Below are 22,419 nucleotides of genomic sequence, written 5' to 3'. Positions count from 1 at the left end.
TTTCTAGACAGTGATATTTTCGTTATCTTTTACAAAGTATGAATTATATTTTGATGTACCGAAGTACATATGATATTTCCACGCAGATATTCTGCGTCATCACATGATGAAAGAGAGATGGAACGGAGAAAAATTCTCTCCGGCGCCGGGAGCAATATGGCCAAGCGGGCGATGCTCCATTTAAAATTATGCAAAGATAAAAAATCAGAACGCGTCGCACGGATCCGATACGCTAAGGATTACATTACATTTGGACAAAGTGACATTGTGGTCTGCTGTGTCTTCCAGTGGCATCAATGGTGCGTATTTAATTTAATTAATTTAGGATGTGCATAGAAACAGAATTAACGCCACAGTCACTCATCTGAGTGCACCTCAACACATGTATGGACTTCGGTCCAGCGTTCATAGACATCTATGACGTAGTGCAGAGGGCGGCCACTAGAGGGAACCCAAGAGATGGAGCTTAATCTGAGACGATTCTAAACGGCGTCGGGATTGTATCCGGCGTGGCTTAGTGGATAAAGCGTCAGCACGTAGAGCTGAAAACCCGGGTTCAAATCCCGGCGCCGGAGAGAATTTTTCTCCGTTCCATCTCTCTTTCATCTAAGTATGAATTGTCATTGTGTGATGGCAATTTCGTGTGAAATACAGAACAGAGAGTGCTTCACAACCATTCCTCGTAGTTTCGACGAATTTCGTGCAAACATCGAAACAGTTCTGCACAGCTTAACAGTGCAGTAGCACAGTCTAGTATATACAGTCATGAAACTTAACTTGTCAGGGTACTAGGAAAAATGGACTGTGCCGGTACTATTTAGCATTGTCTGTGATGAGGTTATAGTAGCGATCCTAGTGGTTAACAACTATCTATGAATGTATATTCCCATGGATGGGCAACTCGTGCTCCCAAAGTGCTAAAAAAAACCTTGAAAGAGAGAGAAAGGCAGATGGATCCAGTAGCAGGAGTTACAAGTTGTTTGCGCTATACTGGAGAATTACCACGGTATCTTTGAACCGTGCCGTTACGTTTAGCACCAAATTTAAGTAAATACACAATCTCGCCAACATAAGAACACGACTTTGGTATGTGGCGTCATTGGAGGGAGAAATTTGTTTCTTTTCTTTCTCTGCCTCCTTCGTTCTGGACATTACTGAGAGATAGCGCCACTGTTAGCTACATGGTATATTTGCGCAAATATATTGCAAGTAGATTACGTGACTTAGATGAGAGTCTCGAGACAAAACAGTTTTCTATATATATATATATATATATATATATATATTTTTTTTTTTTTTTTTTTCTTAAATGTTAAGCACAGGAACGCCATTTCGTAATTTCATTTAAGAAACAAGCCAAATTAATTATCTTTTGCATAAAAAACGGATGCTCCCTGGACCAAATTATCGTATTTTATAATTGTTTGAAACTTATTACGTGACTTAGATGAGAGTCTCGAGACAAAACAGTTTTGCTATAATTATTTCTCTTTCTATTAAATGTTAAGCACAGGAACGCCATTTCGTAATTTCATTTAAGAAATAAGCCAAACGAATTATATTTGCATCAAAAACGGATGCTCCCTGGACCAAATTATCTTATTTTATAATTGTTTGAAACTTATTTAGTCGGTCATGGCCTTTATGACAGTTTTTGTTTCGTAATATTGATAAACAATAACAGGCCTATAAAGAAAGCGGTGAATAATACCATGGACCCTAATTTTTTTTTTTTTTTGTAAAAGGCTAGGTATTTTTCTCTAGGCCAGAAATAAAACGGCAACGCGGTCATAATTACGTACTTAACGCTTTGGCAAACATTAACCGCAAATTTACTTTCCGTCATTTGAATGATATTCCGTCAAACACGCCTTTTATCATGTTCATTTCCTTGTGATAGCCTACTTTAAGATCTTACTACATCTGCATTTCTTTCAATGCGTTCAAAACACCGCCGCTGCACTACATAAAATCTTGCACTTGACTAATGCAGTGAATTATTTAAGAATATAGTAGCGAATTTTACTACCACCATTTCGATTGTGTTTTGTTTGGCACGGCTCGGTACGGCCCGGTGACTAGTGGCCAGCGAGTAACGTCGACTATCGATATTGCTCTGCGTGGGTATTATCCAGTTGTTCCGTTGTTTGTAGTTTCGCTGCAAAAGCCACAGTACGCTCTGGCGGCTCATGCAGGTGATCGTGATATCTATTCCACGATTTGAATTTCAGAATGACGCATAGTACAATAATTATAGTAATTTCAGACAGACTATACCTGAACACATTACAAAATTATATTATTTTCTAGCTTTGTAAATTAGTTTAGTACTGGAAAAACAAACTGAATACAACCTTTTCCAGATACAACAAATATAGCTGCAACACTTATTTATTATTACACTATTTGTTAATATTTCTTATTATATGTCTTATTTGAAACGTAGAACGCTAGAATTTACAAGTCTTTATACATTAAAGGGTAGCTATTCCTCTGTTCTCAGAAAGGTAATAGTCTGTATTCGCAAACAACAACAAATTCAAGGAAGTATAACATGTCACGGCAGATGAAATAAGCTTACTTCTGAGCTCTTTCTTAACTTTCAGAGCTTTTACACTTCTTTCTTGTATTAAACTTGCCTCAAGGACATAACAGTATATATATGGAAGCAAAGAGTATGTTTGGAAATTCTGACTTAGGCAACATTACGAACAGTTCGATTCCTGATTTTGCTAGAATCTGAGTGGCGTGCTGTTCTGTAGATTTATTAATTAAAGCCATAATTTTTCAGGATTTTCTATCGACGTAAGCCAATAAGATTTCAGAAAAATTTCGATTCCTTGTCAATTGTCACTGTTTCTCCAAACTTAGCAGTGAATTCAGCTGTAGGTCTTGAAGTAGGGTCTTATATTTGATAAGAAGATTTTCTTGTCACTCTTCAAGACAGTTTATAGTCAAAGAAAGTGAAGTTGTCTATGTTCTACATGATACTGCCACATTTCAAATTTATCCATAAATGTTCTTAGCTAGTCGATCATATGTCGTGCAATTCTGTAACTCGCACGCACAACGTGCTAACGATATTTGATATCAGTCTCACCATGTTGATATCCCGTTTTTACCTTTAGCTGTTCTAAAGCAGATGCAGACAGTATTTCTTTATTAAAACCTTCACTGTTTATTTGTAGCATAAAATATCATGCGTAAGAAAGTGTATTAGAATACAAGCTTTACCTCTCTTCTTAATAAAAAAATTCTCTTTTTACTCGTAACTAAAGGAAAATAATCTGGGAATATTATTTTTCACTTAAAACGAGCCGCCACTTACTGCAGACGCGAGCGAACTTGTGTCTTGAAAGAACCGCACACAGACAGTACAGCTAGTACAGAGTCCGTTCTACCTGCACTGAGATTGTGTTGACACTTTGAGAGCACGAGTTACCCACCCATGCATATTCCCTATGTATTGAGCTTCGTGACTGAATATACTACACTGTGGTAGTAGTGTGATGTTGTGATCACTAGTATGATAAAATTGGTGGAATATGTCGTACAAAATCGTAGAAAACATGTATAACACATAGCTGTACGTTAGAGCTATCATTTTCTTCAAAATGTTACTAACCTATTTCGGATACCTTTTTTTGTGGGGCAGTACACATATTCACACTAATATTAAAAATAATAATAAAATTTATAAGACATTTGTATGTATTACAGTGAAAACTGATACTTGACTTCAAATTCTCCCTAATTATATAGTGACGAATTTGTATTTTGCATCCCAATACAAGCTAAACGAAAGTTACACCGACTTAATTTTTTCAATATAAATTTATTCCAAAAGAAATGTTCCTAATTAAAACTGGTGAAGAATAAAATGCGTGTAGATCTGCGTTGTGTAACGTTCTCTATTCTCATGTAACTTCATCCCTCTCTGCTCCAAGCAGTTTATTCTCAAACACCCTTAACCTCTGTTCCTTTCTGAATGTTAGAGTCCAAGGTTCACAACCATACAGAAGAACTGGTAATATAACAGTATTATAAATTCTAACTTTCAGTTTTTTTGAGAGCAGACTGGATGACAAAATGTTCTCAACCGAATAAAAACAGGCATTTCTCATATTTATTCTGCGTTTAATTTCCTCTCGAATGTCAATTATATATCTTACTGTTGCTCCCAGATATTTGAATTCTTCCACCTTTTCAGAAGATAAAGTTTCAATTTTTAAATTTCTATTTCGTACTATGTCTCAAACTAAATTTAATCTGAAATGCCCTCTGACAAATTTTAAATGAACCCATTTGCCAATACTTTCGAATGAGGAACACGCGCTCTTCGATTGTGTACCTTGTTAGTTCCTAGAAATTGGAGCCAACACTACCGAAATGCAGTGTAGCGGAACAAAAGTCAATCAAGGTCACTGGAAGAGTCCAAACCTATCGCGAGGTGTTAAATCCTCTTTTACATTGTTCAAGGTATGTGCATCCAAACTCCAAGACAAACTTAAAGTAAATGGTAGTTTGGGACCTCTAGTGAGGGAATCTTACTATATTATAGCAATACACAAAGCAATTTGACATTTTAGAAACATAGAGGATAATTAAAAAGTCAATATATCTAAAAGTTGAAAGCGAAACTTGCCTCATGTAAACGATATACATACATTATAGGGAATACAAATGAAAGTAATCATTCTCTTCAGTTCTATTACTATTCATTTTCAATTCAGGTTAAGCAAGAGTCAGAAAATAGACGCGATAGAAATTAAATGCATGAAACAGAGAAATAAAAATTGAACCATAATTACACAAAGGCTTTCAAATTTGAAGAATAAGAATAAATGATAGTCCAAAGAAATAATATATATATATATATATATATATATATATATATATATATATATATATAGTAACAGCGACACAACTAAAAGAAGACTCAAATGGGTTAGCTATTTAGGTATGGTGCAGAAATGAAAGTAGATGACAAAAAAAAGTAGCTGTACAGTGTAGAACATGATCTTAAAGAAATCCAGTTCAAATTAACGGAGGCAGATTCGCGAGTAAATAATAGAAGAGGGGGAGTTTGGCATGCAAACAATTCCTTGGTTCTTAAGGTTTGTAGGATAATGAAACAGTGCCATCAGTGTCAAGAGTGGTGGTAGCAGTGATAGTGATGGTGGTGGCGATGGTGGTAGCAGTAGTAGTAGTAGTAGTAGTAGTAGTAGTAGTAGTAGTAGCAGCAGCAGCAGCAGCAGTAGTAGTAGTAGTAGCAGCAGTAGTATTCTAGAAGTAGTAGTTGCACTAGCAGTAGCTGCAGTAGTTGAAGTAGTAGTAGTATAGAAGTAGTGGAAGTAATAGTAGTAGCAGTAACTGTAGTAGTAGTAGTAGTAGTAGTAGCAGTGGTAGTGGTGGTAGTAGTAGTAGTAGTAGTAATAGTAGCAGTAGAAGCAATAGTAGTAGCAGTAGTAGAAGTAGCAGTGGTGGTAGTAGTAGTACTAGTAGTAGCAGTGGTAGTAGTAGTACTAGTAGTAGCATTGGTAGTAGTAGTACTAGTAGTAGCAGTGGTAGTAGTAGTAGTAGTAGTAGCAGTAGTAGTAGCAGTGGTAGTAGTAGTAGCAATGGCAGTAGTAGTAGTAGCAGTGGTAGTAGCAGTAGTAGTAGTAGTGGAAGTAATAGTAGTAGCAGTAACTGTACTAGTAGTAGTAGAAGTAGTAGCAGTGGTGGTAGTAGTAGTAGGAGCAGTAGTAATAGTAGAATTAGTAGTAGCAGTAGTAGAAGTAGCAGTAGTAGTAGTAGTAGCAGTGGTGGTAGTAGCAGTAGTAGAAGTAGCAGTAGTAGTAGTAGTAGTAATGGAAGTAATAGTAGTAGCAGTAACTGTACTAGTGGTAGTAGTAGTAGTAGTAGTAGCAGTGGTGGTAGTAGTAGTAGTAGTAGTAGTAGTAGCAGTGGTAGTGGTAGTAGAAGAGGTAACAGTAGTAGAAGTAGCAGTAGTAGTAGTAGTAATGGAAGTAATAGTAATAGCAGTAACTGTACTAGTAGTAGTACTAGTGGTGGTAGTAGTAGTAGTAGTGGTAGTGGTAGTAGAAGAGGTAACAGAAGTAGCAGTAGTAGTAGTAGTAGTAGCAGTGGTGGTAGTAGTAGTAGTAGTAGTAGCAGCACCGTGGTAGTGGTAGTAGAAGAGGTAACAGTAGTAGAAGTAGCAGTAGTAGTAGTAGTAATGGAAGTAATAGTAGTAGCAGTAACTGTACTAGTAGTAGTACTAGTGGTAGTAGTAGTAGTAGTGGTAGTGGTAGTAGAAGAGGTAACAGAAGTAGCAGTAGTAGTAGTAGTAGTAGTAGTAGTAGTAGTAGCAGTGGTGGTAGTAGTAGTAGTAGTAGCAGTGGTAGTGGTAGTAGAAGAGGTAACAGTAGTAGATGTAGCAGTAGTAGTAGTAGTAATGGAAGTAATAGTAGTAGCAGTAACTGTACTAGTAGTAGTACTAGTGGTAGTAGTAGTAGTAGTAGTGGTAGTGGTAGTAGAAGAGGTAACAGAAGTAGCAGTAGTAGTAGTAGTAGTAGTAGTAGTAGCAGTGGTGGTAGTAGTAGTAGTAGTAGCAGTGGTAGTGGTAGTAGAAGAGGTAACAGTAGTAGAAGTAGCAGTAGTAGTAGTAGTAATGGAAGTAATAGTAATAGCAGTAACTGTACTAGTAGTAGTACTAGTGGTGGTAGTTGTAGTAGTAGTGGTAGTGGTAGTAGAAGAGGTAACAGAAGTAGCAGTAGTAGTAGTAGTAGCAGTGGTGGTAGTAGTAGTAGTAGTAGTAGCAGCACCGTGGTAGTGGTAGTAGAAGAGGTAACAGTAGTAGAAGTAGCAGTAGTAGTAGTAGTAATGGAAGTAATAGTAGTAGCAGTAACTGTACTAGTAGTAGTACTAGTGGTAGTAGTAGTAGTAGTGGTAGTGGTAGTAGAAGAGGTAACAGAAGTAGCAGTAGTAGTAGTAGTAGTAGTAGCAGTGGTGGTAGTAGTAGTAGTAGTAGTAGTAGCAGTGGTAGTGGTAGTAGAAGAGGTAACAGTAGTAGAAGTAGCAGTAGTAGTAGTAGTAATGGAAGTAATAGTAGTAGCAGTAACTGTACTAGTAGTAGTACTAGTGGTAGTAGTAGTAGTAGTAGTGGTAGTGGTAGTAGAAGAGGTAACAGAAGTAGCAGTAGTAGTAGTAGTAGTAGTAGTAGCAGTGGTGGTAGTAGTAGTAGTAGTAGTAGTAGCAGTGGTAGTGGTAGTAGAAGAGGTAGCAGTAGTAGTAGTAGTAATGGAAGTAATAGTAGTAGCAGTAACTGTACTAGTAGTAGTACTAGTGGTAGTAGTAGTGGTAGTGGTAGTAGAAGAGGTAACAGAAGTAGCAGTAGTAGTAGTAGTAGTAGTAGTAGTAGTAGCAGTGGTGGTAGTAGTAGTAGTAGTAGTAGCAGTGGTAGTGGTAGTAGAAGAGGTAACAGTAGTAGAAGTAGCAGTAGTAGTAGTAATGGAAGTAATAGTAATAGCAGTAACTGTACTAGTAGTAGTACTAGTGGTGGTAGTAGTAGTAGTAGTGGTAGTGGTAGTAGAAGAGGTAACAGAAGTAGCAGTAGTAGTAGTAGTAGTAGTAGTAGTAGTAGCAGTGGTGGTAGTAGTAGTAGTAGTAGTAGTAGCAGTGGTAGTGGTAGTAGAAGAGGTAACAGTAGTAGAAGTAGCAGTAGTAGTAGTAGTAATGGAAGTAATAGTAGTAGCAGTAACTGTACTAGTAGTAGTACTAGTGGTAGTAGTAGTAGTAGTGGTAGTGGTAGTAGAAGAGATAACAGAAGTAGCAGTAGTAGTAGTAGTAGTAGTAGTAGCAGTGGTGGTAGTAGTAGTAGTAGTAGTAGCAGTGGTAGTGGTAGTAGAAGAGGTAACAGTAGTAGAAGTAGCAGTAGTAGTAGTAGTAGTAATGGAAGTAATAGTAGTAGCAGTAACTGTACTAGTAGTAGTACTAGTGGTAGTAGTAGTAGTATTGGTAGTGGTAGTAGAAGAGGTAACAGAAGTAGCAGTAGTAGTAGTAGTAGTAGTAGTAGTAGCAGTGGTGGTAGTAGTAGTAGTAGTAGTAGCAGTGGTAGTGGTAGTAGAAGAGGTAACAGTAGTAGAAGTAGCAGTAGTAGTAGTAGTAATGGAAGTAATAGTAGTAGCAGTAACTGTACTAGTAGTAGTACTAGTGGTAGTAGTAGTAGTAGTGGTAGTGGTAGTAGAAGAGGTAACAGAAGTAGCAGTAGTAGTAGTAGTAGTAGTAGCAGTGGTGGTAGTAGTAGTAGTAGTAGTAGCAGTGGTAGTGGTAGTAGAAGAGGTAACAGTAGTAGAAGTAGCAGTAGTAGTAGTAGTAATGGAAGTAATAGTAGTAGCAGTAACTGTACTAGTAGTAGTACTAGTGGTAGTAGTAGTAGTAGTGGTAGTGGTAGTAGAAGAGGTAACAGAAGTAGCAGTAGTAGTAGTAGTAGCAGTGGTGGTAGTAGTAGTAGTAGTAGTAGCAGCACCGTGGTAGTGGTAGTAGAAGAGGTAACAGTAGTAGAAGTAGCAGTAGTAGTAGTAGTAATGGAAGTAATAGTAGTAGCAGTAACTGTACTAGTAGTAGTACTAGTGGTAGTAGTAGTAGTAGTGGTAGTGGTAGTAGAAGAGGTAACAGAAGTAGCAGTAGTAGTAGTAGTAGTAGTAGTAGTAGTAGCAGTGGTGGTAGTAGTAGTAGTAGTAGTAGCAGTGGTAGTGGTAGTAGAAGAGGTAACAGTAGTAGAAGTAGCAGTAGTAGTAGTAGTAATGGAAGTAATAGTAGTAGCAGTAACTGTACTAGTAGTAGTACTAGTGGTAGTAGTAGTAGTAGTAGTGGTAGTGGTAGTAGAAGAGGTAACAGAAGTAGCAGTAGTAGTAGTAGTAGTAGTAGTAGCAGTGGTGGTAGTAGTAGTAGTAGTAGTAGTAGCAGTGGTAGTGGTAGTAGAAGAGGTAACAGTAGTAGAAGTAGCAGTAGTAGTAGTAGTAATGGAAGTAATAGTAGTAGCAGTAACTGTACTAGTAGTAGTACTAGTGGTAGTAGTAGTAGTAGTGGTAGTGGTAGTAGAAGAGGTAACAGAAGTAGCAGTAGTAGTAGTAGTAGTAGTAGCAGTGGTGGTAGTAGTAGTAGTAGTAGTAGTAGCAGTGGTAGTGGTAGTAGAAGAGGTAACAGTAGTAGAAGTAGCAGTAGTAGTAGTAGTAATGGAAGTAATAGTAATAGCAGTAACTGTACTAGTAGTAGTACTAGTGGTGGTAGTAGTAGTAGTAGTGGTAGTGGTAGTAGAAGAGGTAACAGAAGTAGCAGTAGTAGTAGTAGTAGTAGTAGCAGTGGTGGTAGTAGTAGTAGTAGTAGTAGTAGCAGTGGTAGTGGTAGTAGAAGAGGTAACAGTAGTAGAAGTAGCAGTAGTAGTAGTAGTAATGGAAGTAATAGTAGTAGCAGTAACTGTACTAGTAGTAGTACTAGTGGTAGTAGTAGTAGTAGTGGTAGTGGTAGTAGAAGAGGTAACAGAAGTAGCAGTAGTAGTAGTAGTAGTAGTAGCAGTGGTGGTAGTAGTAGTAGTAGTAGTAGTAGCAGTGGTAGTGGTAGTAGAAGAGGTAACAGTAGTAGAAGTAGCAGTAGTAGTAGTAGTAATGGAAGTAATAGTAGTAGCAGTAACTGTACTAGTAGTAGTACTAGTGGTAGTAGTAGTAGTAGTGGTAGTGGTAGTAGAAGAGGTAACAGAAGTAGCAGTAGTAGTAGTAGTAGTAGTAGTAGTAGTAGCAGTGGTGGTAGTAGTAGTAGTAGTAGTAGCAGTGGTAGTGGTAGTAGAAGAGGTAACAGTAGTAGAAGTAGCAGTAGTAGTAGTAGTAATGGAAGTAATAGTAGTAGCAGTAACTGTACTAGTAGTAGTACTAGTGGTAGTAGTAGTAGTAGTGGTAGTGGTAGTAGAAGAGGTAACAGAAGTAGCAGTAGTAGTAGTAGTAGCAGTGGTGGTAGTAGTAGTAGTAGTAGTAGCAGCACCGTGGTAGTGGTAGTAGAAGAGGTAACAGTAGTAGAAGTAGCAGTAGTAGTAGTAGTAGTAGTAGCAGTGGTGGTAGTAGTAGTAGTAGTAGTAGTAGTAGTAGTAGTAGTAGTAGTAGTAGCAGTAGTAGTAGTAGTAGTAGTAGTAGCAGTGGTGGTAGTAGTAGTAGTAGTAGTAGTAGTAGTAGTAGTAGTAGTAGTAGTAGTAGGAGCAGTAGTAGTAGTAGAATTAGTAGTAGCAGTAGTAGAAGTAGCAGTAGTAGTAGTAGTGGAAGTAATAGTAGTAGCAGTAACTGTACTAGTAGTAGTAGTGCTAGTAGTAGCAGTGGTAGTAGTAGTAGTAGTAGCAGTGGTAGTGGTAGTAGACGTAATAGTAGTAGAAGTAGCATTAGTAGTAGTAGTAGTGGAAGTAATAGTAATAGCAGTAACTGTACTAGTAGTAGTAGTAGTAGTACTAGTAGTAGCAGTGGTAGTAGTAGTAGTGGTAGTAGTAGTAGTAGTAGCAGTAGTAGTGGTAGTAGACGTAATAGTAGTAGAAGTAGCAGTAGTAGTAGTGTTGATAAAGCGTCGTAAAGTAACTTACTACAATAAAATAAAAACAATGAAACAAAGGATGAACTTAACCGTCACACCACACTCACCTGGAAGTCAGAATCTCGTTGGCCTCAGCCTTCACTTCCGGCTTCATTCCCTGGTTCACTGTATATGGATCATTCCACTCTTCCTAAAGATAAAGAAGAAATAAATTTGAGCAAAGGTGATATGTCAGAAATGTCAGCATTTGAAGTTGTTCTATTTTCCACGATAGAAATGACTACTGTCTTCTACAATTGTGATGGAGGAATTGAAGGGGAACTTAGCTCGCATATTCGCAATCAGCTGTCTGGAATGTAAGGAAGTCTCCATATCACAGACACATGGCTTAAGGGAGAGGGGAAATTATTATTAATACCAAACATAATATGAGTCACGGCTCACAACTATAATCATAACATATTTCTAATGATCCATGCCATGAGATAATGCGACTGACTCTTGAGAAGACAGAAAGACAGGATTTACTGATTGCGTTTAAACAATGAATTAATTAGTTAAATCAGTTTAATGGGAAACTACTTATTCCGTATCTGTGTTTTTATTTTTTCAGTTAAAGAGAACACATTGACATTTCTTGAAGTAAAACACGAAAAGGAATGCGCTATTCCTTCAGTGTTAATATCAGTGGCGTATGCTGAACCTGGAATTTGCGTGTTCTGTTAAAAATATATAGTTGGTCTATCTCGCACAATTGTTATAGGCCTAAGTGAAATATCGGGTCAACATTAACTGCCATTTTTAATATATAATTTAGTATTATTTATAAATAATAACAATGAGGCGGATGTTGATGACCTAAAAATCTACTTAAAATGATCATTAAAATGTCCTTAAACTAAAGGAAAAATGCCAAAAAATTAAAAGAAAATGACATTTAAATATTATTCAAAGTACTCGCACCACAACTTCTTAAAAATCAATCACCTTGTTTCAATGACTGGCCTGCAAATGCAGGAGAAAGGAGGCAACTACAAATAACGTTATTCAAAATTGTATTATTTATGATCAAACAATAAGCATGCCAGCAAAATAACCTGTCTGAAGTTCTATAATCCGCCAACTATTCTACATTTCCATATTGTGAAATAGAAAAATGTCTAGTGTATTGTTCGCTTTTTGTCTTATATAGCTGCACTAAATTCGGAAGTGGCGGGGTAGGCCTACCCTTATTCACTATATGTAATTTCTCTCCTAGTGGGCGAGAAGAGAATGGCTTTTGCAAAAGATCTTTTACAGCGTACATTTCCAAGTGCTATTATCATTAAATAAGTAATTTAAATTGTTCACCTACGCTGGCACACAACTATGAACCCTAGTAAAACCTAAACACAGTAAATTCACTTAAACACACACGTCAAACACAATATTTTGTAACGCTATTGACAAGTTGAGCTGCCTGTATACAGGACGACCTGCGAGCTTGAGAGAAGCGAGTATCCCCACCATGCCACCTTGCACGCAGATAATTATAGCAGTAACTCTCAGCAGGGGATGTTCTTTTGTATGGACAGGACAACCAGACCAGATCTCATCCCACTTCGTCAGGCAGAGCGTACGTTATAAAACGAAAGCCGTTCTGGGGATGGTGTGCACATTCAACCAGCAGGCATTTAAAATATTTAAATGGTAATGAATTAAAATTAGTCTTGAACTATATACGTCAACTTCCAATCAGATTACCACGCATTAAATGGTGATAAATTAAAATTATTGTTGCATTATATAAAACAACTTAAAATAAAAAATGAGATTACCGAATTTACAGGGTGTCCACCGCACACCTTGAACATCCGCAATATACGCCCCTGGTTAATATTATATGTAGAAAATTAATGAATCAATTTAGTCTCATCAGCTACTGCAGTAGAAATAACAGGCTATATTTACAAATACAAATAATGGGGTTGATAAGTATATATGTCGCTATATTGACTACATTATCATCGTTTGAAAGAATACTTATTACTTCCTTTGCCTTTGTTAAATAGTTCTTTGTTTGTTGAAACATAATCAAAAAAATTCTCTACACGACATATTAAAGTTCGTCTTTACTAAAAGTTCTGATCTTACAAGTTCTGGCCTCATCCAGTTCCTCTCGTCAATTCAGAGATTCTTCATTTTTATTAAATCTCGCTCCCCATGAGCATTGCTAATTGGAAGAGCATGTATGTGTTCAGCAATTTTCTTTAAGTTTGGCACTCCATATGTCTTCAAAACAGTGTCTCAGCATTCTTGAAGAGTTGGTAGATCTATCAGTATCGGCATCATCTCTTTCAATAGGCAATACTCTTGGTACAATGCATCACCAATTTCAAAGTCCAGTTCTGTATTAACATGTAATATATTCACAATTTTAGTAAGGACACTGAATGTGAAAGTATCATTAAGGCCTAGAAAAGTGATTTTATTAAGAACTGAAGAATCATAATCAAATCATTTTTGCTATTAGTCAATGGCCCTTTGTTACACATTCAGTGCTTCCGTCTTAAAAAATTCCCACCTCAGAATCACTCCAGTTATTCAAATACTGATTTACTACAAGCCATTACATACTACGCCTGATCTCTAACAATGAAATATCAATATACAATTTCAGATTATAATATTGCAATGAGCAAAATTCCATACATTAAGCGTCCTGAAAAGAATGTAATTTGTTTCCTGCATAGAGGACTGATTTCCTGACAATCCGGAAAAATTCCGGACGGTTGGCAACCCTATCCTGCACGATGAAGAAATTGGGATGTGGTGTGCTCTCTCATGGCGCCACATTATTGGTTCCATCTTCTTGCACACAACTGTGGACACCGCAATCTAGATCCAAATCTCCCTTCAGTTTGTCAATTGGGACAAAGAGGAACTCCAATTAGGCAGAATGAAGTCATTATCACACCTCTAACGTCAGCATGAGTGGATCTGTTTGTCTCTTTTAGGATGTCTTATTTCTAAACAAATTTGGCCACCAAAGTCACCTGACCTTCCCTGTCTGATTATCAAATACATTGCCGAAATGCGTAGCTTAAGAGTAAGTTTATTGTTTAGTAAACTGTCCGAAGACAGGTCTGAAGCTCTTAAGTGATATCAAGAAGGCACGACTTAAGAGACAACTAGAGGATAATGTGGTAGGGTGGCCAGTTCCTCTCCCTCTCCATTGCATACATCGCCGACTAGTTACATATTAAGTTTAACCCTCAATTTCGTTTTCAAATTTGAAACATAAAACCAGATCGCAGGTGAACATTAAATTCTCTGCAACATTACACAAATAATAATAAATAATGTGAAGAGAGTTTTGATCTATCACACACTAAAAGGCTCTGCAAGTACTGTACATAGGTAGACTTCTTAATAATCAAAACACAAGATAAATTCAGGAAGAAGAACACGCAGTGAATAGCTTGTGTTCCACTCACCTTTGGTTCAAGTTTCACCATGGGGAACGAAACTGGCACAGGATCTTCCTCAAACGTAATCTCAGAAGTGACATCAAGACTGTGGTCCTTGTGGTCCTCATATTCCTGCTTTATGCCAGTCACAAGCTCATCCACAAACTTTTGTTCCTGCAGTAAAACGAGATACCTTAAATGAACAATTTATTATAGGATGTTAGAAGAAGCTCCTCTCTGAGTCGGCTCGCCACAGGTTCACTACAACTCATAGCATTCACTTTTATTTATTATGAAATTATTTCTGGACTAGTACGACAGCTTAGCAGCCACAAATAACGGGGAAGAGGGAATAAATAACACAGAAATTATGAGTGAGGGAAAACAAAATGTATGTGATAAATTTGTAAAGTCTTCTTTAATAGTTAAACCTGTATCTTATATTATATTCTATCCGAATCTGTAAGTCTTGTGAAATGGAGTTGTCACAAAATTAAAAACTGATTTCAAACATTTCTGAAGGAGGAAACAATTAAAAGAATACCAAGAAAAGGAATCCCTGTCTAACATGGCAGAAGAAACAGTTGTATTTAAAGTCAGGCCCGTAACACACTTGCAGAGTTTTCGCCAGCGAGAAAATTTAAAATTGATAACATGGATTCAAATGGACGTCCACACACAAGAAGAGATTCTCGCTTGAGGCAAAAACCTCGCGCGAGTTTCTCGCTGGAATCGGTAGCTCAGCGAATTTTCTTGACACATTTATCAAAGATGTTTTGACATTTATACTCTTTATGACGATTGAATGTAGAAAAAGATATCACAGGTGGCGATGAATTGTATTGCTTTATTTCAAATGAGGAAAGATGGCTGATAATTGCAGTCAGAAACTTATTGAACTTGTACGACGTCACCCGTAGACCTATTTATATGATACACAGGATGAAAACTATAAAAACACGAAACTTAAAGAAGAAATCTGGAGACAAATATCAGATTATCTGAAAATAAATACGGCTATATTTTATTTTGATGAGATTTAATAGTGTTAATAAACATTTAAAATAATGTATCTATATGTCTTAATGGTTTACATAATTTTAATCAGAACATAGCAAAGAATCCTCTATCATATCATGAATGACAAAAAAACTGTGGTCCATTCCACCTGAAATAACGCCTAAACGTATCATCATTCAAATCGAAATCAGTGTCCAAAATTCGCCCTTATTTTCGTAAGATACAATGTGATTTTCAGATATTTCTGGCTTTAATTTTAGGCCTATTCTTTCTTTTCATTAACAAAATATGTTCATGTAACTCCATTTCCTCATCAACTGAATACTCAGATTCAACATAGCGTTCGTACGTAATTTGTAAAGTAGGACAATACTGCATACTTACAGGTTATATATTTAAGTACAACAAAATACGTAAATACATAACCTATAATATTTCCCCCAACGAGTGATTACTATAATCAGAAAAATGCTTTCTGCATGAAGGCAATGCATAGATGATCATAGCGAGGTGTGATCTGTGATAGCGAGAACTCGCCAAGTGTGTGGAGGAAGGCTCTTCGCCTCTTTCTCGCAACACATTTCTCGCTAGCGAAAGTGTGTTACGGGCCTTAAAATAGGGTTGTTTGAAGCGTTCATAGCATGACACACAAATTCAAATTAAACAATGTTCACATCTTAAAATATTCCCCTCCCCCTTATATTCACAAACCAATGATGCTATACCGTCTTTGCACACGGGTTCTTTAACATCTGCACATTTTACCGACCATGTTTAAATAGTGCCAACCATTTTTCCACAGTGGAACAAAGCTAGAGCGGAATTCTACACTGTAACATCCATGTCTGCTTCAAATTCTTCTGGACTCATTCCATTTTTACGAAATATTTAATGAAAGCATAAAGCTCAATTTTTTTTTTCTGTTCAGCAAATTACCTTCAAAATTTAACTACACGAAATGTAGTTAACAGAAAATGATTATGATTTTTCGTGCTTGAACTAAATGACGGCACTGTTGACACATTTTCAATGCCATTTATGTCAGGACACGAATTTTTCCAATGCATGTCATGTAGCAATGGCAATATTTACAGCGTGGAAGAGATATAACTGGATAATTGAATAGATGAAAAGGGCTTATAATGCCTTTGATTATTAAGTGCACGGTTCATTAGAAAATAATTTTGAAAGCTGCATAGACTGGCAACAACGCATTTATGGCTGACGCACAAATAAATAATTTCACTTGGTCTGAAAAGCAGCATTTCATCTGTTGTGCTGCAATAGGATTACAAGCCTTCCTAATGATAGAATATAACAATAATTGTTAATATGTTATTTAATTACTACAAGAAAACCGTTGATTTCATTTAAAAACCGTAAAGGGACAAATCATTCACTATAATTTCCTGTAATGATACGAGTAAAAATCAGAAACATACAGCTAGTTCTTATCAAATGAAACACTGTTAACATTCAAGGGAAAAATTATATTTTTTCTGAGAAAAGTATTCATTTGGGACGAATTTGGCATTATAATTGCTTGTTTTACTTAATCCAAGGAATAAGCTGTTAAAACTTGCACAGTTATATTACTACCACACTGTAAAAGCTTTCGAGATTTCGGACACCAATATTCATAAACTAAAATTTGAAAATGCATTCCTATAACTCGAACAACCTCTATACTTACATACTTATTGCTTTAGAGAATCCAGAGGTTCACTGCCGACCTCACATAAGCCCGCCATCAGTCCCTACCCTGAGCAATATTAATCCAATCACTACATCATACCCCACCTCCCTCAAATCCATTTTAACATTATCCTCCCATCTACGTCTCGGCCTCCCCAAAGGTCTTTTTCTCTCAGGCCTTTCAATTAACACTCTATATGCATTTCTGGATTCACCCATACGTGCTACATGCCCTTCCCATCTCAAACGACTGGATTTAATGTTCCTAATTATGTCAGGTGAAGAATACAATGCATGCAGTTCTGCTTTATGTAATTTTCTCCATTCTCCAGTAACCTCATCCCACGTAGCCCCAAATATTTTTCAAAGTAACTTATTCTCAAACACCCTTAGCCTCTGTTCCTCTCTCAAAGTGAGAGTCCAAGTTTCACAACCATACAGAACAACCACAACCAGTAATATAACTGTTTTATAAATCCCAACTTTCAGCTTTTTGAGACAAACTCTTCCTACATTTATTCTACGTTTAATTTCCTCCAAGTAACATTTATATTTGTTACTGTTCCAAGATATTTGAATTTTTCCACCTCTTCAGAGGACGAACTTCCAATTTTTGTATTTCCATTTCGAACAATGTTCTGGTCACGAGACATAATCATATACTTTGTCTTTTCGGGATTTACTTTCAAACCTACCTCTTCAATTGCTTCAAATAAAATTTGAACACTCTCTATATACTCAATCAATCAAAATCCTGTATCTCCTCATGAGGAGCATAGGGCATTCACAAAGTGCCTCCATCGGACCCTATTTGTAGCCAACTTCTTCACTTCGCTCCATGTTTTCTCCTCCCTAGCAATTTCCTCCAAAACTGTTCTCTTTCATGTATTTTTTGGCCTTCCTCTTGTTCTACTACCCTGGGGGTTCCAATCCAAAGCCATTCTTTCTACTGCTCCATCTTCTTTCCTGACTATGTGCCCTATCCAATTCCACTTTCGTCTTTTGATTTCTATTGTGATTTCTTTCTGATTTGTTATCTTCCATAGTTCTGAGTTTGTGATTATATCTGGCCATCTAATTTTTAAAATTCTTCGTAAACATCTATTAACAAATGTTTGCAGTTTATTTTGTATAATTTTACTTGTTTTCCATGTCTCACAGCCATACAATAAGACTGATTTCACATTACTGTTAAAGATTTTAATTTTTGTAGATCTAGACATAATATAAGATTTCCATATTGGGTACAACTGGACAAATGCACTATTTGCATTTTCTATTCGGTTCTTTACATCCTCAAAGGCTCCACCATCCTTGTCAATTATACTACCCAAATCTCTATATACTACAAAACGATAAAATTGACAGTTGATTTCCTTCAAAATAAATTAATCAAATTAGACTTCAAAACTACGATTTATCAGAAAAAAACTTAACAATTATCAAGATACTAACACTATTATAGCCATCTCATATAAAGAACAGCGCTGTTGGAGAACTGTTCAGAGATGGTGTCAGCATGAGTCAAACTAACCTTAGTATCGCACCTTACCATTGGATATTTACCTGATATTCTTCTTGTGTTATCTCTGATATGACATCATAGTTGTCTTCGCATTCCATCTTTATCTGAGTCGATTGCAGATCCAATAAAGTCACTTCCTAAAAATCACAAACACATCAGAAATGAGTAATCCATTTGCAGTTTCGATCGTGATTTCAAGTTCTATATGCTAATACTTGATCACTACTTACAGAATAAGTATATTAAAAGGGAGGAGGGAATGGAGTGTGAGACGAATGGAGAAGCTGGTATTATTGTACTGATTCTAGTAATAGACGCACTTTCTTGCATAATTTAATAAAAAATCCAGGGTGTATATTATATGCGAGGAAAAATTTTAGCGGAAAATCAGAACTGACTGAATCCCACGTGATTATCATACCCGGTTTCGACATCGGACATTCAAGTAATATTGAAAATGATCGATTACACGACTTATGCATATTTAATCACTTCTAGCTTGAAATTTGCCGAGTAACATGTACATTTACACTTCACGAGTATAAAGCAACAAAATATTAAACACAGACCACAAAAAAAACTCACAATCGGCATTAATGTTGCTCCTGTTGCTCTTAATGAGTTGAAAGTTTTTAAACTATTAAAAAGAACCACTCACACTCCATTTTTTCGAACTTCAACTCTTTTTTTTTTTTTTACATACTTAAAATTGAAAAGTTCATTCTACAATATTACGATTGTATGAACCGAATTCATAGTCAACACTTACCGTAAGGAAACCCTCAAGCAGTTGGTTATAATCATTTCCAATTGAAGAGTTCGTGGGAAAAACGATGAATGTCACATTTCTGTTAAAGATTAGATAATGATCTAATTGAGTCTATAACTGCAAGATGTGGTGCTGTCTCTATAGAAAATAAAGGAAAGTATTAAGGTATTCGTGGTGATAATTCTCCTTTTTACCATTTTTCATAAGAACAACATTAAATTTCGTAGTGATCCATTGAATTAAATAATGACATCAACCTTAAGAAAACTGTGACATTCATCCTTTTTCCCGCGAACTCTTCAATTCATAAATCCCAATGAAGTGAACACTTGTTCAAGTAAGGTAGCTTGTCAGCTTACTCAAGTGTTTCCTCATATGCATTGTAATCAGCTGATTCATTATACCATGGAGGCAATTTGCTAAGAGATGTCGTTGCATATAGACCACAGTTAAACGAAGTATTTTCCCTGGACCAAAAATACAACATGCGTTGCTCGTTTCACCTTATTATGAATATGTGTCGGGGAAAGTGTAATATTTTAGGTTATAATTCAGAACTTGTTTAATATTTAATAAAATGTTTAGGATTACTGTAAAACTGGCCTATGTACAACGACGTCTCCTAGCAAATTACCCAAAAAAGATATATCAGAGATATGGAAAATCCTTTAGAGATGTACAATGAATAACCAACAATTATTTAATAGCAGATACCGTTTCGACAAGAACACTGTTGTGGATATTCTGGTGTCTCTCACCGAAATTCACAATACAATCATGAGGTTTGCCGATTTTCAGCACTGCTGAAAATACTAGTTGCTTTGAGATTTTATGCTACAGCATCATTTCAGGTAGGTTTAAGTGGTATTTTTCGTAAAAGTATTCACGTCCCAAAAAAGTGTTAGTTGCATTTTCGTTTGTATTCTACCCAAGGAATAAGCTGTTAAAATTTGCGTAATCATACTACTTCCACTTTTTTACCATAAAAATAACTGAAAAATAAATTAAAATGATTTATTTATAGGTATATTTTCGGAGTTTGCACTAAACTCAACTGCAATTTTGTCCCAGCAGCTATAGGAACGTGATAAAATACCTTGGATTTATAGTGTTGTAATAGAAATCTGTGTATACTTCGTAATAACACATTTATGTAAACATTCAAATTGAAAGAATGTTCAAATTCATTCTCTAAAGCAAGAATATAACTTGGGTGACAGCTGTCCCTCAAGCAACTAAATACGTTACCAAAAAGTACGCGTGAACTGAAGGGTTAAGTCTTGGCAATAAAGTGGATTGAGATTAAAATAAGTACAGACTTAGATTTTGTTCTATATTCATATAGACTTCTAGTGATATAGATTCAAAATTAGCAGCATATAGAACAAATTTATTAATTCAAATCTTAACATTAATTTAAGCTTACCTTATTTTCTAAATGTGTAACAGCCAATTTCTCCTCAACTCCCGTTATTAACTCCCTTCCATCAGCCCATTCTTCAGGATTCTTTCTTTTCTTAAACGGCAGCTTTTCGGAAACACATGTTGGTAAGTCTTTAAAAATTGTAGGAGTGGAGCCAATTTTCAGTTTTGGCCTATCATACACGAACACTCTTTGCACACCTTTTGAATCCTGATACGAAACTTCCCGTTGAATGCAGTCTGGTTCAAAATGTTTAATACACACAACAGCCGTATCTGAAGGAGTCCAGTCTTCTCTTGAAATATTGCTCACCCACTTCTTACGTAATGTGTAGTCTTTGGGAAATGTGAAACACGTCACATATTCGGTAACACCTTTTAATGTGTAATTACTTTTGCAATGTGGGACACAGCACCTTCGCGGCATTTTGCCAATGTAAAGTCCACTGTTACACCGACTTACATCACAACGTGCTCTAGATCAGGCAGATTAATGACGTCACGAACCCCTTCACCAGTACTGCCGCCTGTAGTGGAGTACGCTGAGAACCAAACCGGCTAATGCTGACGATCTGCGAGAAAGAGAATAAACGTTCATCTACACGGTATAACCACAGTCTACTATATACAGTCGCGAAGCTCAATATGTAGTAAAAATGCAAACAGGGGTAGTTGCCCACCACTAGGATCGCTACTATCGCCTCATCATCGCAGATCTCTCTCCTAGCAGCCGACAAAATATGTTACACTTTCGTTGTCGTGTTCTTTTGGAAAAAATTACCAATCACACCGGAATTGGAAATAAAACGTGATCAATACATTTTATTGTAACAGACTTTTTCTACGTCTCTAGTTAAAGCAACAAATAAAAATAACAACAAAATTAACAGCTATAATTAAAAACATACCCTTTGAAGAAAAAATTAGGCCTAAGCAATAATAATCCCACCAGAATTGAAAATAAAACGTGATCAGTAAAGTTCATTAAAACAAACTTAATTTTTCTACGTCTTTAGTAAAGTAACACATAAAAATAATAACAAAATTAATACTTACAATTAAAAATATATTCTCTGAAAAAAAAAAAAAAGTAGACCAAACCTTTATTTCTCTGGAAATTTAGCAGCCTAAGTGACAGAACTTTGACCGGTGTCTAATGTCCTTTCGGTTAGACTGAAACATTTCATTGCGAAATTTAAGGATATAATGTATTCTAACAGTCACAAAGAACTTCAAATTAACAGTTTTGTTTCTGCACAGCAATCTTGTGGAAACCCAGGAACCTTTTTGAATCTTTCGGAAATCGGAAAAAGGATAACTCTGGCCTCTTTCTCTTACTGTTGCAACAATTTATAGCACTACAAACGTCTCCTCCTTGTCCCATATTATTATTCCAATTATTATATTTTAGCCATTAACATTTTCATTATAACCAATAACGAACATTTCACAAGCATCAATGTGAAATACGCAACGAGCTAGCACTCGATAGAAATACGACACAGTCCAAAGTCGACCATGGACAGTCTATTGTTTTTAGTTGCTAACCGCTTGGAGCGCTTTATCACGAGATTTGCAAAAAACACCTCAAGCTTCGCGACTGTATATAGTAGACTGTGGTATAACTTTCCTTTCAACTTTACGCATTCCAGCAATGCATGCAAGATTTATATTTACTACTAGCCGTACCCGTGCGCTCCGCTGCACTTGTTAGAAATAAATATAAAGTAATTACATAATTAAAATAGGTCATCTGGTCCAGGGAACATTCATGTTTGCTGGAAGGATAAGTCGTTTAATGTGTCACATAATTTAAATTATATTTAAATAATTAAAATGCGAACATTTTGGTCCAGAGACAACTTATTTAGTGCAATGATAATTTCTTTAACATATTTCTTAATTGTTATTACATGCAAATAATTAAAATATGATCATTTGGTTCGCAGAACATACGTTTTTGGTGCAATTTGGTCCCATCAAAA

At 36.3% G+C, this 22,419-nt stretch overlaps 1 protein-coding gene across 3 annotated transcripts in view; it reads right to left on the bottom strand.

Annotated features, from left to right (window-relative positions):
* Positions 1-20,997, bottom strand: part of LOC138692072 (zinc finger protein 664-like) — a 48,417-nt gene extending 27,420 nt beyond the window's left edge. For all 3 annotated transcript variants that reach the window (XR_011330007.1, XM_069814978.1, XM_069814976.1), the window contains exons 1-4: positions 20,439-20,997; positions 18,285-18,380; positions 14,031-14,177; positions 10,662-10,744 (exon numbers count right to left, since the gene is read on the bottom strand). Coding sequence is in view for 2 of the 3 variants with exons in the window: in XM_069814978.1 (XP_069671079.1) it covers positions 10,662-10,744; positions 14,031-14,177; positions 18,285-18,380; positions 20,439-20,861 (749 nt within the window). In the remaining variant the exon portion in view is untranslated. The remainder of the gene's footprint in view (positions 1-10,661; positions 10,745-14,030; positions 14,178-18,284; positions 18,381-20,438) is intronic.
* Between the last annotated feature and the right edge of the window lie 1,422 nt (positions 20,998-22,419).

The sequence above is a fragment of the Periplaneta americana genome, chromosome 16 (genome assembly GCF_040183065.1).
Source record: "Periplaneta americana isolate PAMFEO1 chromosome 16, P.americana_PAMFEO1_priV1, whole genome shotgun sequence".
Taxonomy (NCBI): Eukaryota; Metazoa; Arthropoda; class Insecta; order Blattodea; family Blattidae; genus Periplaneta; species Periplaneta americana.
This window is presented reverse-complemented; position numbering and strand designations above follow the sequence as displayed.